Source organism: Equus caballus, chromosome 24 (genome assembly GCF_041296265.1).
Source record: "Equus caballus isolate H_3958 breed thoroughbred chromosome 24, TB-T2T, whole genome shotgun sequence".
Lineage (NCBI taxonomy): Eukaryota > Metazoa > Chordata > Mammalia > Perissodactyla > Equidae > Equus > Equus caballus.
The window spans coordinates 51,744,359-51,764,827 of NC_091707.1; the positions used below are offsets into that span (position 1 = coordinate 51,744,359).

Sequence of the window (20,469 nt, forward strand, 5' to 3'; positions counted from 1 at the left end):
CCGCGCTCGGGGGGCACACGCGCACACGTGGGTGCTTCCGTCCCCTCCAAGCGCCTCCGCAGACGCCGTGCCAGGGGAAGCGCCGCCGCCGCGACCTCGGGCGGCGAGAACAGCTCCGGGCCTCTCCTCGCGCCGTCCGGGCCGCGTCGCTCCCGACAGCGACGAGAGCACCCCCAGTTTAAGGGACAACGCGCCGCCCGGAGCTTCCTGGGCCGCTCCCACCGGTCACCTGACACCCACCGCGGAAGCGCGACTGGATTGGGACGGAAATCGCCCGACGGCCGCAGGTTCACGGACTACCCTTCCCGTGAGGCTTCGCGGCGCCGGGCGGCCTTTGCGCAGGCGCGCGCACGGCGTGCGTGGCGGCGTCAGCGGTTCTAGAACGTTGCTGTGGTAGCGCTCGGGCGCCATGTTAGGACGAAGGGGAAGGAGGAGAAGCGCTTAAAGCGGCGGGAGCGGGCGCGGGAGTGGGGTTGGACCCAGGGCTGAGGCAGGCCCCCCCCTCCCTCCCGCCTCAGTGGATCATGCCCAGGGCGGCAGCGGCGGCGGTTGCGGGGGGGAAGTGACTGGGCGGTGCCGGCGCAGGAGACGATGCCGTTGTGAGTGATTTGTATTCTGTTTTCTGTCGCACGCCGGCGGGCCTTGGGGGCGTCGGGGGAGGGGGCGGGGGTGGGGGCGCGCGAGCCGGGCCCAGGGCCCGGGGGGAGGCGGGCGGGACGGGGGCTCTTCCTGTTTCCTCACCCGCTCGCAGCCGCGCTTCCCCGTGCGCTCGGGTCCCGCTTCCCCCCACCCCTTCCCGGCACAGTGGCCGTCGGGCCGGGGGCCTTCCCCTTCCGGAAGAGACTGGGCAACCTCCGATCCTCCTGCTCCCGCTTCTCCGCCCCGTCCGAAAATAAGAGGGGGTGCGGGGAGACGGTGCCCGGCGGCGGGGGTCTGCGCACGGGGCTCGGGGTCGCCCTCGGCGCCTTTCGCCTCGTTTCGAGGCTTCAGTTCCGGGTCTGCTTCTGCCGCGTCTCTGTCTCCCTCCCGTTTCCAAGATGCCCAGATCGCGCGCCGGGTTAGCCCACCTCCACGTCGGAGCTGGCATGAACACCAGTAAAAGCCGATTTTGAGCTTTGAGCCCCGCTCTTTGAGCCCCACGCGCGCTTCAGACCTCCCCGGGCTTTTGCCCGTCAGCAAAGGGGCCGTTTCCAGGATGCCCTCCGAAACGCGGCGTGCGCCGTAGTGCTGTCCCTGTTTTGTTTTGATAGGAGAGCCGGATTGCATTCTGCTTCCTTCTCTCTCCGTCGCTTCTGGCAGCTTTTCGGTTTTCTGATTGTAGGCTTAAAGCTAGTCCCTCTATGCCTTCTGTTCTCCTGAGGCCTACATTTCTACTTCTTTTTGTCTTGTAGAGTTTTTAAAAAGTTTCCTTTTTCTTCGTCTTTCAAAGAATGAGATGTAATTTGAGAACTCATTGTTGGGATCGAAAGTAGATTACAGCATTTTTTTCCCCTGCGTGTATACAGCAGTGTGGAGGCCTAAATAGTGAGACTGCATTTCTTCCATTTTTGAAGATTGAAGTGGAAGAGTGCCTTCTTGAGACGAGGGAGCCAGTTTTCTTTGTAACCCCCAAGCGAAGTTTGTAATTGACGCTGGAAGTTTTACTTAAATGCAAAGCAAGATTTCTGTGGCCTTTTGCAGTTCAACAATTAAAATAAAGCTAAATGTTTGCAGTGATGCCATGTGACCTCTTTGTGTTAGCTCATTTTATTGCTGTTTTTGAAGAGGGACTTCTCTTTCTAATAATCATGTCAGTGTTAAAAAAGCTTGATCAGTGGTAGGAAATGTGTACCTTAAAAGGCTTTTAAATGAAGAAATAATTGTGTCTTTCTAGAAATTAAAAGCACTTTTATACCTACTTTTCCTCAGCGTTCTTTGAGGACGGGAGGTATACATTTCCTTTAGAGACTTAAGTAGTTCAGATTATTTGGAAGTTAGTTCAAATTTATAAAAGGGAAGATAGTCGAGACAGCAGATTCGCACACAGATACTGCCTTTCCAGTGTATTTGTTGAAGTGTGAACAGTGTGGCCAGTTTAGGCCAATAAGAATCCCTCTCATTTTTAACCCCAAGTGTACTATAGTCCTTTTAAAGTAAACAGCAAAAAGACCAAAGACTACCTAGTTAAATAGGCCTTTTTCCTTATTAATTTGCTTTGTTTTTCGTTTTCTGGTGTCATACTGTCATTAATTTTGTTTCTTTGATGTTTTGAACTGTGATTTCCAGGCTATTTTGTATTTGACTTCCACTTTCGTTTTTGGTATGCCTGTCCTGTTAAATTTGGGTTGATAGGTGAGGTTGAGGCATAGACCTTAGGTGACATGTCACAATGGATTAAATCAAAATAGATTATTGAAGTTTAGGTCATTACAAAATGTTATGAACAGGTGTCCATTTTTTGTCTAAAAATCACATGTACTTGCACGTACAATTTTGAAAGGCTGGTATGATTTAAGAGCCATGGTGATGACGCTTCCAAAAATGTTGTCTTAGGATCTGTTAATACAGGCTTTCTCATGTGGGTACTGTTGATATTTTGGGCTGGATAATTCCTTGCAGGGGACTGTCTTGTGTATTATAGGGTGTATAACAGCATCCCTGACCTCTACCTTCTAGATTTTGGGAACCCCACCCCCCATTTCCCCAGAAGTGACAACCGAAAGTGTCTCCAGATATTGCCAGATGTACCCAGGGGGGCAAAAATCTCCTTGTGGAGAACCACTGCATCACTACAGAGTGTAAAGCCCTATGGAAACTATGTTCCAGTTTCTGCCTTACTCTGTGATGGTCAGATCATTATTTGCATCAGCTCAGTTATGGCTTTCACACTTAAAATAAAAAGACTTGAAGGAGAGTAACCAGTATCAATGATCTAGCGTTCACACCCCATTCGTAGAATGTCGTTGAAGTTACTGGAAGAGATATTCAGCAAGACTTAGAGGAGACAATAGCTTTTCTTCCAAATATTTGTGGGGCTGTCACAAAAAAGAGGGAATTGGTGGAGTAGTTTGATGTAGTCATAACAGGGAGAACTGGGACTTGGTGGATAGTAGTGTTGTGTAGCAGTGATTCTCAGAGTGTGATCTGGGGAGGGGGTGGCCCCTGAGATCCTTTCAGGGAGTACATAAAATCCAAACTATTTCCAGAATACGGAAATGTTAGGTCGTTTTATTCCCTTGACATTTGCACCACTGGTGCAAAAGCAATGCTGGGTAATGCTGTTCCTGCCTTAGGAAGAATCAAGGCAGAAACACCATGTTGTCCTGGTAGTCGTCGTGTTTCTTCACTGCACACACACACACACACACACACACACGCAGACAATTTTTTAAAAAGTCCTTGATAAAGCGGAGAAAATGTTAAGTCTCTTGATCCTACAGTTTATCTTTTAAGTATGCTGTGATAAATGGGAACTGCATGTAAAACTGTGTACTAAAAAGTAGAATGGTTGTTTTCAGAAGAGCACATGTATTTGATTTGCCAGCTAAACTAGTGCTTTTCTCCTGGAGCTGTATTTTTACCTGAAGGGACAAGTGATGAACCATGGATTCTTGACTATTTAGCATTTACTTGAAAACGAGGAGAGCCTGTTTGTGTAAGAGCGCCTGTTTTTGTAAGGAACTGACAGTGTTTGTGGCCAGTGATAAAATTTGAGCTTTCAAGCAATAAGAAGAATTCTGCAAAGCTTGTTTCTGCCATTGTGAGCTTGACAGCTTCTCAATAATTAAAAATGTTTCTGATTGGCTTGGTGATGATATGAATGAATGTAGGTTTTTTGATATTCTATAATATTATGTCAACATTTGGAAGATATGCATAATTCAGTGAACCCACATTTTCCAAACCACAAATCTTGATTGAATGAAATACATAGGTAAAAGATGCATTTAAAGTGCGAGGTAGATCAATGAATTTTAGTGCAGCAGAGTACATAAGGTTTATTGATGGGGTTTCAGCTTTTGTACTGTAACTAATCTTTAAGAAATTACCACTTGTGGAGTTTTGGTGTGGTATGCAAGAATGTCCAGTTATTTGAAAAGGCTATTAAAATACTCTTTTCCAGTTACAATGGTGTGATGCCAGGTTTCTTCAACTTACAGAAAGGGATTGAATGCAGAAGCAGATATGGGAATCCAGCTGTCTTTGATTAAGTCAGAATTAGAGATTTGCAAAAATGTAAGAGTGCCATTCTCCTCACTAAATTTTTGTTTTGGAAAAGTTATTTTTAAAAAGGTTATTTATGTTAACATGTAATAGATTTCTTGTTACTTACATGAATAAACATTTAAAAAAATTCCGGTTATAATTTCCAATGCAGTTCATATTGGCAGACATAATTCACATAAACAAAAGTTCTTTGGGGGTCTTCAATGAATTTTAAGAATCTAAAAGGGTCCTAAGCCCAGAAAGTTTGAGCACTGCTGCTGTGTAGTAACAGTGGGCCGCTGCCCCCGCTGGCTGCTGTTTCAGCGGTGGTGTCAGTGCAGCATCCCTGGTGGTGTTTTAACACAGTCTGGAGGAATGGACGCAGACCTGATTTTAAGATGTTTTTTGTTGTCAATGAAAAACAATGCATTGGATAACCTTTAGTGATGATCTAACTTCTAACTCTGAGAGATTTTGATTCGTACATTTTAGGATTTAGCGATTTTGTGGTGAATTGCTTGCTGCTTAATAAATGTTGGTTGTGGTTTTGCAATGTGGTATTTTACCTTAAGCTTGTTTTCAGTTCATGCTTGTTGATGGAGAAGTTGGAAAGGAAGGCATTGAAGTTGAGTAAATTTATGAGTCTGTTCAGTTCCTCTTCCCCTGATCCCACCTCCCACCCCCTAAGGCTAAAAGCCTTCAGTCTTGATCATATGTAACTTTTAAAATGTTTTCATTTATCAGAACATTCCATTCCTTGGTAACTAAGCTGTCTTTAATTTAGCATTACAATTAAATTTTACCTTCAGTTGCATCTAGGCAAGTTTATAAAAGCTACATTCAGGCAAAATGAGGCCATTTGGATTCCTCGCTGTTTCTCCTGTTTGGTGGGGTGGGAGGCATGTCTTTTTTCCTATATGTTCTTTGTTCTGATTATTCAGCTTTAAATAGTTGCACAATCTCAGTTTATGTTGCAGGAGGTATTAGTTCCCCTTAAAGTTGGTTAAATTGAGGCTCACAGTAGTCGCTTGTCCAGAGGTCTTAAGGGTGCTGAATTGTGGATTTGGCTTAATTCCACTGTGGGTTCCGTGTTCTGGTCTCATTCCAGTACTATACCATGTCCTCTGGACCTTGTTGGGAACTATGTTTGATCAGCTCAGTTGGAGTCTGTTTTTGTGTCTTAATTAGAATTAATTTTCAAGATCAAGTTTTTTGTGTCTAGAACATTTGAGTCTCAAATTTTTTACTGGTAGCATATATTTATTATGTACTTGTAGTATACCTAAAGTATAAGATACTGTAGAACCTAAGATCTTAGTATGTATTTTTACTGACTTTGTTTTATTTATTTAAAGCCATGTACAGATTTACCACTTACAGACTCCATTTTGTGACCACTGCCTTCCGTGGAACTTATTTATTGTTTTTTTTTAATCTTTGGGTTGTACGTCTGTGGAATTGTATAGCATTCTCATTTGTGGAAATCCAACGATTTGAGAAAGAAAAAATGTAGGGGTTTTGTTAGATGTCTTTACTTTTTGTTTTATTGTTTTGGTTTTTTTTTGGTGAGGCAGATGGACCCTCAGCTAACATCTGTGCCAGTCTTCCTCTACTTTGTATGTAGGACGCCACCCCAGCATGGCCTGATGAGCGATGTGTAGGTCCGTGCATGGGATCTTCAAACCCTGAGTCTCCGAAGCAGAGCATGCAAACTTAACTGCCACACTGCCTAGCTGGCCCCTAGATAACTTCACTTTTTTCCTCTTCTGTCATAGAATTGTCTTTCCAATTTGTATACCCTGTATATTTTATCCAGAAAACTTCTTGCATTTTGTGGTAGTTTTTTCTAGTTTTTGGGTTAAGAATGGTGTTCATGTCATTTTGGTCATCAGAAACATCTAAATTTGTATTTCCTGGAGATAATGGTTAGAATACTATCACTTAATGTATTTTGATTATTCCTGTCTGGTATATTTTTATACTTTTTCAAATTCTACTTTATTTACACTCCCTTCATTTTCAGGTGTATTTGGCAAATTTATGCAGGAGTGCTGTGGTTTGGCTGGGTCTTTTTGTTTGTTTCTTTTTTAACTTCTAGCCCCTTTGGAGAGAGGGCAAGGGAGCATTTGGAAGTGACCTTGGGAGGGACGGAAAAATAACCTGGTCGGTCCTTGTAATTAAGGAACAAGTACCCCTTCCCTGCATAATCAACCTTATATTTCCAAAATTTGGCCTTGGGATTCATCATAATTTATTCCCCTTGAGCATAAACTCTTCATCTGTGTTTGAGCTTCTGCTGCTGCTTACCAAATATTGGCTGGATGATCCATCTGGAATATCTTAAGAATATACACAGAACACATGGCAGGCGAATTGGCCATCCTTAGAATAATTTCTTAGCAAGCAAATACATTGTCTTGGCTATGTGCTTGACTCTAAGCTACTAGTAAAATTAAAATATCGTATGTTAAACTTCTTTTGAAAGAGGAGATTGTATTATTTCTGCTAAGAATTAATATTTACTGCACATTCAGATACTTTAGAGAGATCTCTTAGACCTTTTCTGTCCAGTGCTCCCCCCGCCCCCCGCAGAATCTGAATGGGCACATTGTGTTTAAGGTTAAGGCCTTTAAACGGCAAATTATGCTGTGGTGAATTGTTACATTAAGTAAATTATTGTGATTTGTCCAATTGCTTCCAAAGAATAATATCAAGCAGGTTAAGCTTTCCGTTTTAACTTGACTGGCTAAAACTAAGAAGAAATCATAAAAGTATTTTCTGTTGGCTGGTAGCTATAAATTTTGAGGCACTTGACCCTCTTGATACCATGGGCCACAACATATTCCAGATGCCCAACATGAGGAGACAGGGATTCCTCAGCAGCCTGAGCTTCGGTTAATTGGGATGCAAAGTTCGTAAACATTAAACTGTTTGGGAAAATACCATTGATTTGTTGTCCTTTCTTTTTGTGTGAGTCATCTGCCGAGAAGGCCCTTTTCGCCTTCTCTCTTGCAGTCATTTAGAGTGCACACCTCCTTAATCTTTTCCTTCAGCATAGCCTTGAGTCTTTGTTTCTGTAATATTTAAGTTTTTACTTTGCACTTATTTGTTGTTTAAGGATTTGAGTCTCAGACCAAATTTGAGATTGTCACTGAGAACAGAAACTATCTTTGTAGTCCTGATTTTACCACTGTCTTTACATATTTAAGAGTTCAGTAAATTTCAGCCTAATAAGTACTGTACTTTCTGACAAAAACAAGTTAAGTGAGAAAAAGGTGCTTTTAGGAAAATTAGGTTGATGAAGTTAATAGCCTTGGATGCCTTAGATTTTTTGAGTAATAAATACAGCATGATTTGCTTTGTATTCACTTTTTATAACCACAGAGTATTGCGCTGAAAAATCCATTTTTAAAGTCTTGTTTTACTTCACTTCTTTAAAATACTATTTTTATTACCAGAAACTGAAAAGCTAATTATTTTAAATCGAGCGTTTGTTTGGTGTCCCTTGCTACCAGGGTATGATTTTACAGAGTGATTTTAGCCTCCTTAATATCACTAACTTAATTTAATGGTGGATAGTGGAATTAGATGATTTTCAACTTTTATATGACATTATTAATATATATTTTTGAAAATAAGTTGGAACAAAACTTTATAAAATGAAATTCTCCCATATCGGTTTTGCGTGGTGTGTTTCTATGCATGTATAGCTAGAACACAAATTTTTAGAGATAGACAACTATATGTTGTGAAAGGTGTACAGAGGCACTTCAGCATAGAGGTTACAAGTATGGTCAGATGCCGGGGTTCCCTGGCCCAGTGGGTTTTGTTAAGCCTTTCTCTCTTTAGTTTCTTCATTGTGAAATGGAGACAGTTAATACTAGAGTTGTTGGGAACAATTGGGAATAATGTAAAGTGCATGACACACTACCTCGAATCTGTTGAGGCTTCAGTAAATAACAACTATTATCATAATTCTGTGTCTTTTCTCACCTGACATACTGTGGGCATCTTTCCATGCTACTACATGTAATAACTACCTCATTCTTTTTATATGGCGCAGTGTTACATCGTAAGAGTTTATTATAATTCACCAGTTGTGTGTTAATGGATATTTAGGCGGTTTCCACTTTATTAGTGCATTGTATACGGTGCTCCAGGGAACAACCTTGGATATCTTTTTGTGTTGTTCCTATGAGAAGGGTCAAATTCCAGAGCCTGTGGGATCAAGAGGTGTTTGTTTACAAATACAAAGCCTGTCCCATCTGTAGGAGATAATCCTGGGATAGACCAGATACTGCTCATTTCAAGCTTATTGTTGTCGTACAGGATTTTGGGCCCATGTTTGACTTGCCTTCTAATCCATTGTATCCCCACCCCAGGAGCAGCTGGAAATTTGGATTTTTATATAATATTTTATCTGTTAAAAATGTGTTGTTAATTAAAGAAGATATGTCTTCCAACTTCAAGGGCCTTCACTTTGAGTCCTGTGTCCTAGTGTTTCTTCTGTAAGATACACTGCTAGAGGTGAAGTTGCTTGACGCACTTTTAAAGTTGATATAGGCATTTTTAATTTTGATGAATATTGCCAGATTGCTTTTTAAAATGACGTACCAAGTTCACTTCCATTGCGATGGATAAGAGTGCTCATTTTCTTACACCATTGCCAACACTGGAGGTTTGTAATAAGTCTTTCATTTTTACCAGATGTACATCAACTTTCTTTTTCTCCAATCTGGCAGAAAAATGGTTGTCTTAATTTGCTTCCCTGATTTGCAGTGAAACTTTTTTTAGTTGATTTAAGAATTTTTTATGTATTAAGAATATTATTGTTTTGGCATAGGTTGCATATTACTTTCCTCACTTATCATTTGCTTTAGCTTTGCTTATAATGTTTTGCTATGTAAAAAGTTGCAACATTTTTATGTAGGCAAATCTCTTTTTGTTTACGGCTTTTGGGTTTTGTGTCTTGCTTAAATATAGTACTGTATATTTAATAATGTTCTTAAATAATGTTCTTCATTTTCTTTAATATTTTGAAATAATCTATAGTTCTTATAAAATATTTTGAAATATCACGGCCTCTGGAATTTAGGTATTTTTATGCATAACCAAAGCCATTGAGTATTCCATACTTTTCTCACTGACTTGAAATGGTTATCAGTATGATATATCCGGAGATTATCATACTTTGACTGTGGATGTATGGCCGCTAAACTACAGTTAACAAATCATAGGAACTTGCACTATTTGAGTTAGCTTTATGATTACCTTGCCAAAGTACTTCTTGGTATTTCAGAGTGTATACATATTGGTTAAGTTGGTTGCCTAAACTTTTGAAACAAATGTCTAGCTTAAATAAGCAGCCTACAATCATATGCTAATTTCACAAAAATATTGCTATTCTTTCTAAGTCCCTAAATATTTATCCTAATTAGAAAGGTCTTGGACAGCCTACCATGTGGAAAGGATGGACTTTTCTTTGAGTATTGGTTTAAAAACTTTCTATGTTTGGAAACTGCTCTTTAGTGTTGTAAATGGGTTATAGTTTCTAAATTCCTAGTTTGCTATCCAACGTAGAGAAGAAGTATAATAAATTCTAAGGTAAATCCATGGAAGTGCAACTTACCGAGAATAATAGAACTAGTGGCTGAAGTGAAACTAGAGTGATAATCAGACCTGCTTTCTCTGTTTCTGCTTTATCACATTGCTTCTGAGTTGAGAGCAGGCTTTGTAGACAGAGTTTTGAATGCCCTCACCAGAAGTCATGGAAGTTTTTGAGGAAACTGTGTTTTAGGAAGATATGCTTGGTTGCAGTATGCATGGTGGGCTGGCATGGCTAGGGAGTAGAAGGAAGGAGTGCGACCAAAGTGCCGAGAGTCAGAACTAAAGTAGTTGGAGTGGAATTGTTATATAGAATGTTGTTAAAATAAAAAAAAAAATTAAAAGGAAAGATGGGCATGTGTCCTGTGAGCTTTGCCTTGACAAGGATATTTTAAATATTGTAAAGAAAATACCCTGTGTTCTAAGGGAGAGAAGAATTCTGAAAATATTTAACACTGTGTCCTCTTCCCCCCTCCTCTCAAAAGGGTAGGACCGAGGAAGGAGTATTTGGCTGTCTTTTGAGAGGGGGCAAAATTGATATATGTACTGTATTTTTAGGTATGTATTTATATGTTACTCTGATCCAGAAAGGATTAAGACTTTTAAGAATGCTTTAGTCATGTGTTAAAAACTAACATGTGTTAGAATGTTTACATTAAAGGTGGGTGAAAAGGAAGAGCCAGGACAGAGATATAAAACAGAGCAAGAAATTAGGGTACTAAAAATAGTTCTTACAGAAATACAGTGATTTTTGGATTTTTGTAGAGAACTTGCTGGATAGCCACCCGTTTCCATCTAAGCTTTCAGGCAGTTCCTAAAGGTAAATACAAATCGTATTCATGAGATGAAAATAAACCAATTGCTTAGGAAAGGCACAGGTGTTCTTGATATTGAAAACCAGAAAGAATTTTTAATGAATCACAAATACTGTACCTCTGTATTTAGTTTTTCCCCCCCTCATTCTTTTACATAATTGTAGAAGTTTATTTTTAAATAGAGTAATGTCTGAAGAAAACTAACTACTGGTAAAAATGTCTCTTGAAAGTGATAGATGTGGGCAGATGCCTAATGTGTTCAAGAATGGGAGGAAGAGCTTTGCATTCTTGGGATTGATAGCTGTCTGCTGTATGGTTCCAGGAGAGAGTCTGCAAACCAGAATCCTTCTAATTACCCAATATTGGAGTTTGTGTTTTTGTCTTGTTAGAAGCAGAACAGTAACAAAAAGATCCTTGAGTTGTTTTATCCCTTTCCTTAATTTCTCATATCAAAATTAAATGGAAATTCTTGACTTCATCCATTTAAAGTACAATTTTGATTAATATTTCTACTTGGGACTTTTTATTTTTTTTTGAGGAAGATTAGCCCTGAGCTAACATCTGCTGCCAGTCCTCCTCTTTTTGCTGAGGAAGACTGGCCCTGAGCTAACATGGGTGCCCATCTTCCTCTACTTTATATGTGGGATGCCAAGCAGTGCCATGTCTGCACCCAGGATCCGAACCGGCGAACCCCGGGCCGCTGAAGCGGAACGTGTGCACTTAACTGCTGCGCCACTGGGCCGACCCCGCTACTTGGGACATTTTTGACATTCAGAGTATCTGACAGCCTGAAATTCCTAGTCCAGCCACTTAAACTAGATTAAGCCGTTTTTATTAGAGGCACAGGTATCTTATAACTTCGAGAACATGTATTTGTTTCTTTCCTTTTATTTGGTTGTGATTTATTTTTTTATATGTGTTCTTTCTTGAATTAGTGTATGTTCTATACTTGAATTAGATGTATGTTCTCTACGTATACATATATAGATATATGCTATATATGTTCTTTCTTGAATTAGGTGGAACAAATAAATGTCATTTATTCTTGGAGGATGTGACATTTTGAATAAAGTAAATAAAAATTTACAGCTTGCATATGATTTGTTTCCTCATCAAAACGTTAATGTGGAAACTGATGTAGACATGAAGATTTTTTTCATATTAGGGTGAACAGACTTGGTGTGAATTTAGAAATCTGAGTTTGTATCTAAGTTCTGGTAAATATAGTTGAAGTAGACAGGGCTTTCAAAGCATTGTTTTTTGTATGACAGTGAAAACCCTGAATATTTGAGAAAGAAAAAAATGGGAAAGATAAGTGAGGAGCTTAACCCCACAGAGGGGTATACTCATATTCTGTTGATGATCCACTCGACTGGTAATAAATTTAACCCCTTCAGAAAGGAAGAGAAAGAAATAGACTCCGTGCTCAAAACAAAAAAGAAAATCCAAAAGAGGTTTTTTCTTGAAGTTGTGAAAACGTGAATTCAGTTTACACTTGAAAGCTCTCCTTGCTTGAACCAAGTCTAGCTAGAATGAACTTTGCACTTGTTTTCGTTTCTGGCTCTACTCACGTTAAAATCATTTATTAAAGTATCTATAGTCCTGGGATAATCATGAAGGGCTATAGCTTACTAGAAGTAACTCGCATGAAGCAAGGAACAGTACAAGAGAATATAATTATGCTAGGATATGTGCTAAGTGTACCTTTTTACATTTAATAACTAATTTATCTGAACTCTATTAGAATATGGTGTGAAGGAGGGTTCTTTCAAATGGTTAGGCAGTTTTAAGGGCTACCTTTTTGATGCTAGTTTTATGGAACCTGATAACTATTTGTTGATTGATGAAAATGTGTATTAACCAAGACATTATGAATGTATTTACACTTACGTTAATTTGTATATTTTAATCATAGGAGATACTACATAAATTTGAGAAATAGAACATTAATGTAAGATATTTAGTCTTCAGACATTGCTTGGTGCTCATGTAGATCTCCAGCTCTGAATTAACATTATAGCCTTCTAGCGCTGTGCAGTTTAGATTAAAGGAGTAAGAGGAAGTGATCTGGCACGAATTAATTGCTGAGATAATAAGTCTGATTCATATTTAGTAAATGTTACTGTAAAATCTGAATTAAAATTGAAACGATGCATAACTAGACCAGGAGACACTGACTAGGTGATGTACACCCAGTGACTAATTAGTAACAAGCAGTATGGGCTTCCTGGCGTTCTTAGGCCTGTGCTGATACCAGAAGACAGAATGCAAAATGCAGGCCAGCAGTCACAGCATAAACCAGGACCCGGGGAATAGGCAGTAAATGCATAATGGGACTTACTGCATAGGATTCTTGGACTTGGCGTGTGTTGCTTAACTAGATTATTGCACTTTAGTTTTAAAAAGAAAAGTGTATTTAGAACTTGAAAAAAACTGGAGAGTGTGTGTGTATGAAATAAATACTTGATTTCTTAAGGAACAGAATTTGGGGGAAATAACTCCTCCAGTTGTTAGGTTCTTTCCTTAGCCCTTCCTGGTTTTATATGTTACTCGACTTGTTAGTTTTTAAATGGTAATTGTGCGACTCACCTTTAGAGTCCTTGTCCATTCGCTTATAAAGTTAATTATTTCAATAGGGAAAATAAAAAACAAGAATTAGTTTCACCAAAAAATAATCGAATCATATTAATTTCCTAAAGCATGCCATGCCTTTTTACCAGTTATATTAAAATCCTGTTGGTTGTAAAAACCTGGAATTTCTCTTAAGATGCATAAGACTTTTAGACTAGAATCATTGTTGAAGTGTAAATCTTTCACCAAAAATCTTTAACAAGCTTAGTGTGAATATGGTTCTTCCCCCTGAAGTTATGTCCATTATGTTTCTGTTGTTTGCCCTATTATCTATGAGTTTTTTCATTGTGAGTCAGATGTTAAGTTCCATTTGAGGAGTCTCTTGTGTTGGTTAAATAATGTTTTTTGTAGTATGTTTATCATTGCTTTAGAAATAACATTGTAACAGATTTTGGCTCCTTTTCAAGAAGTAAAATATTTCAGAAGTTCACTATATTCTAGATTGCATTTCTCAAATCCATATTTGAACTGAATTCTTATTTGTAGTTTATTTAGATATTTTGGTAGTGACAAAAGTTAAAAAAAAAATCCTTGGAGTGGGAGGTGAAATGTGTTCTATTTGGTCATTTGCTTTTGGTTACTTTTTTTGTGAGACAAGTAAAATATCATTTGAAAGTAAAGTTTTTTTTGGTATGGCAGTAAATCAACTATGTTTAGAAATACATCTTAGTAAAGCAGTTTTTCTAGTCATGCTAATTTGTTTCAAATTGTAGACATCTTTTGGCAGTAATTTTATCCAATTCCGTTTGTAGTCCAGTTACAACGCAGGGATCACAACAAACACAGCCGCCACAGAAGCATTATGGCATTACCTCTCCTATCAGCTTAGCAGCCCCCAAGGAGACTGACTGCCTGCTTACACAGAAACTCATTGAGACTCTGAAGCCCTTTGGGGTTTTTGAAGAGGAAGAGGAACTGCAGCGCAGGTAAATACACAGACACACACTTTTTGAGAAAGATCAGCCCTGAACTAACATCTGCTGCCAATCCTCCTCTTTTTGCTGAGGAAGACTGGCCCTGAGCTAACATCTGTGCCTATTTCCCTCTATTATATGTGGGATGCCTGCCACAGCATGGCTTGATAAAGCGATGTGTTGGTCTGCTCTCAGCATCCAAACTGGCACACCTAGGCTCCTGAAGTGGAGCGTGTGACCTTAACCGTTACACCACTGGGCTGGCCTGTATATTTTTTAATTGATAATTTTTTGTTAGCGTAAGAAACTGATTTTGAGGCATTCTCTACTTAGAATATCAGAATTTTTCTCCCTGTTTTAGACAAGAGTGATAATTGGAGAAGACTTTCTTCTACATAGAATTCTATTCTTTAATTTTGATTTTTGATGCTTTTGGTTATTATAGTACAGAATTGTCAGGAGAATGGAGAATGCATTACTCAGCTAAAGGGATGCCTTACCCAGTGTAACAATGCATATGTATAGCTAATTACTGTGTTCTTTGTTTCTGATAACTTAAAAAAAATGGGTTAAGATTTAGGAAGCCACCTATTGAAAACTGTTTTTCGTCTTAATTGATAATGATCTGGACTAACAAACAGCTTGCTACTTGATTGATATTTGCTCTATCAACAGGATTTTAATTTTGGGAAAATTAAATAACCTGGTAAAAGAGTGGATACGAGAAATCAGTGAAAGCAAGGTAAGGTGACTTATTTGTATATGAAATAATTTACCAACTGAACACAGCACTTGTCTTATGTAACCTGTTCTTATTTGAGTGTATTTAGAGTCTTTAATGCAGAGTCCATTTTAGACTATTGATAGCAGAATATATATATATATAAATACATAGCATATTTTAGTTGTGGGTCCTTGTAGTTGTGCTATATATATATAAATACATAGTAGCATATTTTAGTTGTGGGTCCTTGTAGTTGTGCTGTGTGGGACGCTGCCTCAGCATGGCCTGATGAGTGGTGCTGTGTCTGTGCCCAGGATTCGAACCAGTGAAACCCTGGGCCACTGAAGTGGAGTGCGTGGACTTAACCACTCAGCCACGGGTCCAGCCCCAGAGTTTATATTTTGTTTCTAGTTATTTTGAAAGCAGGAAAATCTGAACTGAATTCTGTAATTTTCTTTTTTTAATTAAGCTTTTTGGTGAGGAAGATTGGCCCTGAGCTAACATATGTTGCTAATCTTCCTCTTTTTTTTCTCCCCAAAGTCTCAGTACGTAGTTGTATATCCTAGTTCTAAGTCATTCTAGTTCTTCTATGTGGGACGCCACCACAGCACAGCTTGACAAGCGGTGTGCAGGTCCCTCCCAGGCTCCGAACCGGTGAATCCTAGGCTGCCGAAATGGAACATGCGAACTTAACCACTTGGCCACGGGGCCAGCCCCTAAATCCAGTGATTTTTATAAGTACTTTTTGGTTGCAACATTTCAAAGCTGAAACTCAGTAATTTCGTAAATGCTTCACAGAAATAATAGATGTTTCTCTGAAAAGGTGCTTTAAAAATGTATATTAAATGTCTGAGAATCTTATTACCTTTTAAGGAATCCTACAACAAAGTATTTTTCCCGTGTAGTAGACTCTCAAACTGAGTCTTTAGTCTTATAAAAGAACATTCTGTGAGTTCCAGTGCTTTACTATGACAACTCTTACACAGACTGGGGAATCCATGTCTGCGCTTCTGGTGAAGGAAATATGTTCTTAGAGTTAGTCGTGTGTGGAATTCATTTGACCCGTTTAAAAAAATTACATAAATAGTGGTAAGTTTTCCAGGGTAGCATAAAATGCATATTTAATCTATAAAACACCTGAAAAATTGATGGAAAGAGAGCCAAGGGTAGAAGAAAACCTGAGGGAGGCTGTTGACGTAGAAGAAAAGTTAAAATGTTTTGGTTTTAGTCAAATTTATAATGCTGTTTTCTTAAAACAGTGTATATGTATTTCAAGCAATTGATTAAAACTTTAGCAACAAGAGTGTTCTAAATTGGAGACTCTATACTGCATGTTTCTCATTGATAGAGTCTGTTACAAATGAGATTTTGAAAAGGAAGTTCTTTTTGAGCTGAGCAAAAGATGTCCAAGTTCAAGTCTGTTTTACTCATTTCTTGAATTTAGTGTTTTCCTCACCTTGTGTAGGAAGCAGCTGTGCTTCGCTGGCTTTTTCTTAGATGTTTAAAGCCATAGTCAAGTAGACAAGGTCAGAAGTGACTTTTATTTAAGGTGAATCAAGAGTACTGTCTTATTGATAGCTTTGTTTCAAATAGTTTTGTTTTGAATGCCTAGTAGGTTTTTTTAACCTGTAGTTTTTGGTACAATTCTTACTGCAGGTTTTCCTGAGGGTAAGAAAAACTGTTTGGATTAATGGAATTAATGCTCATTCCTCTGCAGATGTGTCTGTGTCTTTTTCTTTATAGCCTAACTCTGTAGGTAGTAAGTTGGTTAGAGAATGGGACCAAAGAGGTTAGGCTTCACAAGTTTTGATCTTTTGTAGAGAGAATTTCTTCCCCAGTTTTAAGACTGATACAGGGTTTCTTGATGTTGACACTATTGATATTGTTGGACCAATCCTGTGCATTGTAAGATGTTAAACAGTGTCCCTGGCCTTTTCCTACTAGGTGCACTGCCCCTGCCCCCTGTCCCCCCAAATTGTGACAACCAAAAATGTCTCCAAACATTGCCATATGTTCCCTGAGGGGAGAATCATCCCTGGTTGGAAACCACTGCTTTAATACACAGTTATGATTAACTTACAGTATTTTGGGGGAGAAATGATATAAAATATCAACTTTACTTTAGTTGTCTGGTTTGTTTGCCATCTAATATCCTGAGACATTAAAAAGAAAAAATTTTGCAATTGAAAATTTTTTTCTGTGACCTGAATTCAGAAATCTTAAGTTTTGGGTTACAATTATTATAATACCTATAAACATAGTAATGTCTAAAAGTGTACTAATGCAGTAGACACTAGGTACACATGTGGCTATTTCAATTTAAATTAACTAAGATTTAACATTCAGTACCTTAGCCGCGTTAACTACGTTTCAGATGCTTATTAGTGAAGTGTAGCTAGCGGCTACTACATTCTCTTAACAGTTCTCTTAGAGAGGGCTCATCCAAAAGATCAGTGTGCTTTACTAGAGATGTCCGCAGATCTTTGTTCACAGCTGCTTTCTTCCTAACTTCCTTTGAAAGCCTATTTCTCCACACATCTTGCTGGCTTAATTTAAATAACCAGTCCAACTTTGCAAGTGAGTTTTTAAATATCTGAATATAGGAAGACAAAGGCCTTGCCTACCTTGAAAAAATGTAATCTTGCGCATATAGGTTGTTTATTTTCTGCAAGTGATGATGAAATGTGCCCTTTTAAAACAAGGGAATCCTTGAATCTTTAGGGGTTTTGGAGTATGAAGTAACATTTCATGTCATTTTTGGGGGCGCAGGAGGTGGAGAGGAGTGGTTTTTTTATGTTCTGGTACTGAATAAGATTTTACTATACTGAAGAATTAGAGAGTAAAGAGAAATATTGACCTAGCACACATTAAAATTGTTTTTTGTTTGGACAGATGTCATCCTTTCCACCAGCGCTGTTAAGTACTTTATAGTAGTGCCGGGGTCAGGGGGATGATTTTTAGATGCTTTTCTTTCTCCTCCTTCCTCATGTTTCTACTCTAAGAAACCATCAGTAAGTTTAGTTCTGTTCAAAATCTTCCCATCAAAGCCTTTCGGAAATCTAAAAAACTAAACTGTTATGTTGCGATATTGGCTTTATAGTCACTTTTGATATGGTAAAATTATGCTCTAAGGTACTGTGGGATATTTGGTATAATCATTGAATGTAATCCTTTTTTTTAAGCAATCAGAATATGTGGTTTTGTTAAACTCTTAACATTCATGATTTATGTAATGTCTTTGTCATGAATAAAATCTTTGATTCTAAAATTGCTCCTGTAGAATCATATGATCTCCTCTACCTTAGTTTTCTTTATAGCGGTTTCCAAAAATGTGGCAAAATTCTAAAATAGTATAGGTATTCACTAACAATCAATCATTTAAAGTTGAAAATTGCTTGAATTTCAAATTAGGTTGATTTACAAAGACCTAGTATTTTGTAGAACTTATGGAGTTTGTTTACTGTCTTTACAAATTTGCACTGAAATCTTATTTGGGGTGTTTTTTAAAAAACATATACAGTGTTAACTGAAATAGTTTCCTTTGTGCTCCACTGGCAAAATAACTATTTTTTTGTTTGTTTCAACAGAATCTTCCACAATCTGTAATTGAAAATGTTGGAGGAAAAATTTTTACGTTTGGATCTTACAGATTAGGAGTACATACAAAAGGTAAATATTTTAATTATCTTGAGAAAGAATCCTTTTTTTATTTTTTAAAAATTATAATGATACACCCATCTCAGTTACTTGTGGTGTATTGTACAGCTTAGGTTTGCATGGAAGAGAGTAGAACTTGAAGGAGCCTAAATTTGGTAAGAAGAAAGGTGTAAAATGATGCTTTCTATACCTGCATTGTCCCAAGCAGAATTAAATAAAGTTAAAAATTCAGTTCCTCAATAGAAGTAGCCACATTTTAAGTGTTGAAGAGCCACATATGGCTAGTGGTTATCGTATTGGGAAGTGCAGATAGAGAACGTTTTTCTCTAGAGAGTCAGTTTTGGATGGTGCTGCTCCCTATATCATTTCCTTTGCCTGAAGAATATCAGTCTGGAAATCAGAAGAAAAATGAATTAAAGCTTTAAAAAAAACCAAACTTGTGGATTTTCATTTCTGCATGCTTTATTATAGGTAAGCAAAAGACAAACCAAAAAAATATGTATCTGTGGCCATTGATAATCACTGTCAATATTTTCTTATTTACACTTGTAATTTTTTTCCTCTGTGCTGATAAATACGCAATAAAAACATCATGGCAGAGAACATTTATTGAGTTGTTTTTACTGAGGACTGAGCTAATTTAAAGGTTTTGGTCTTCGTTAGCTTGTGTATTCCTCAGTACTCTTATTTTCATGTAACAGATAGGAATCTGAGACTAAAAGAGTTAATAAAGCTTGAACAGTTTCTCCCATCCATCCCTTGGCAGAAGTAGGATTCTAACCCAGGCAGTCTGAGGCTGTACTCTTACCTGTTAACCACTGGCCTCTATGTTAAAAGTGCCTGCAAGTGTAGCGTTCTCTGTGCTCTGGCATCATTCTCCTCATCTCCCACTACTCTGTACCAGTAGTGCTGCATTTGCTTTTGGTGTATCTTGTGCACTGTGTGCTCTTCTTGCCTTTCATGAATATGCTAAATAGACAGCCTTCTGTGTAGTGCCTCAGCTTTTGAGTCTTTGAGGAAAATGACTGTGTTGACCTGATTCCACATTGATCTCTCCCTCTTATGATCCCAGTTATTGATTTGAATAATCTTTTTTTGTGTTCTCCCTGTGTACTCAGTAGCCTGCTATCAAGCTCTAAATTAATAATAACTATCTTACCATGGTCTGCCTCTTCGGATTCTTGCCATTGGTCCTTCTTGAAGTTTATTCTGTAGGTTCCATTTAGGGGCCAGCTAGGATCCTAAAAGCATCAGTCACATAACGTATAGAAGACAACTGTATTTTTTTTGTTTCACTAAGAATGTGGCTATGACTAATGACATCAAGATTTTGGGTGTATTCTGGCATAATTCCCTCTCCACCATAAAAGTCCTATCTGAGTCACCTTTCTTTGACTCCCAGTTCACCTGGGCCACTACAAATAGAGGATGCTGCAGGAAAAAACATATACCATCAACTAAGATTATGTCTTTCCTATACTGAATGGTAATTTTTTTTTAAAGGGGAGGGGTGAATTTTTAGAGGCTCACCGATATAATGTTAACAGATTCTCACTATCAAATACTGCCATGATAAGATGCAAAATAAATAATTTTCTTGTAATAGTAATTAGTGGTTGATGGGCTTAATTTTTTTTAGGTGCCGATATTGATGCGTTGTGTGTTGCACCAAGACATGTTGATCGAAGTGACTTTTTCACCTCATTCTATGATAAGTTGAAATTACAGGAAGAAGTAAAAGATTTAAGAGTGCGTAAATGTTTGGGTTGAAAGGGGAGGAGTTATAAAAATTAGTTTAGTCACTTGAGTGAATTCAATGATATAGCCTCATTTATTGAACTCTTGCAATTTGCTAGACCCTTTGAAAAAAAGTACTTAATGTGTATGCTTGCATTTTATTCTTTACAACAAGCATAAAATCATAAATCTGTAATCTTGT

The 20,469-nt window shown here is 38.3% G+C and overlaps 1 protein-coding gene across 5 annotated transcripts in view; it reads left to right on the forward strand.

The window, feature by feature from the left end:
• The first annotated feature begins 224 nt into the window (after positions 1–224).
• Positions 225–20,469, forward strand: part of PAPOLA (poly(A) polymerase alpha) — a 56,901-nt gene continuing 36,656 nt past the window's right edge. For 3 of the 5 annotated variants that reach the window (XM_023628352.2, XM_023628353.2, XM_070250334.1), the window contains exons 1-5: positions 312–599; positions 13,988–14,161; positions 14,825–14,891; positions 18,461–18,542; positions 20,170–20,279. In XM_023628352.2, the coding sequence (XP_023484120.1) occupies positions 592–599; positions 13,988–14,161; positions 14,825–14,891; positions 18,461–18,542; positions 20,170–20,279 (441 nt within the window). In that variant the 5' untranslated portion in view covers positions 312–591. Of the gene's footprint in view, positions 600–13,987; positions 14,162–14,824; positions 14,892–18,460; positions 18,543–20,169; positions 20,280–20,469 lie in introns of all 5 variants that reach the window. The other 2 variants (XM_023628354.2, XM_070250335.1) reach the window with 2 other exon arrangements.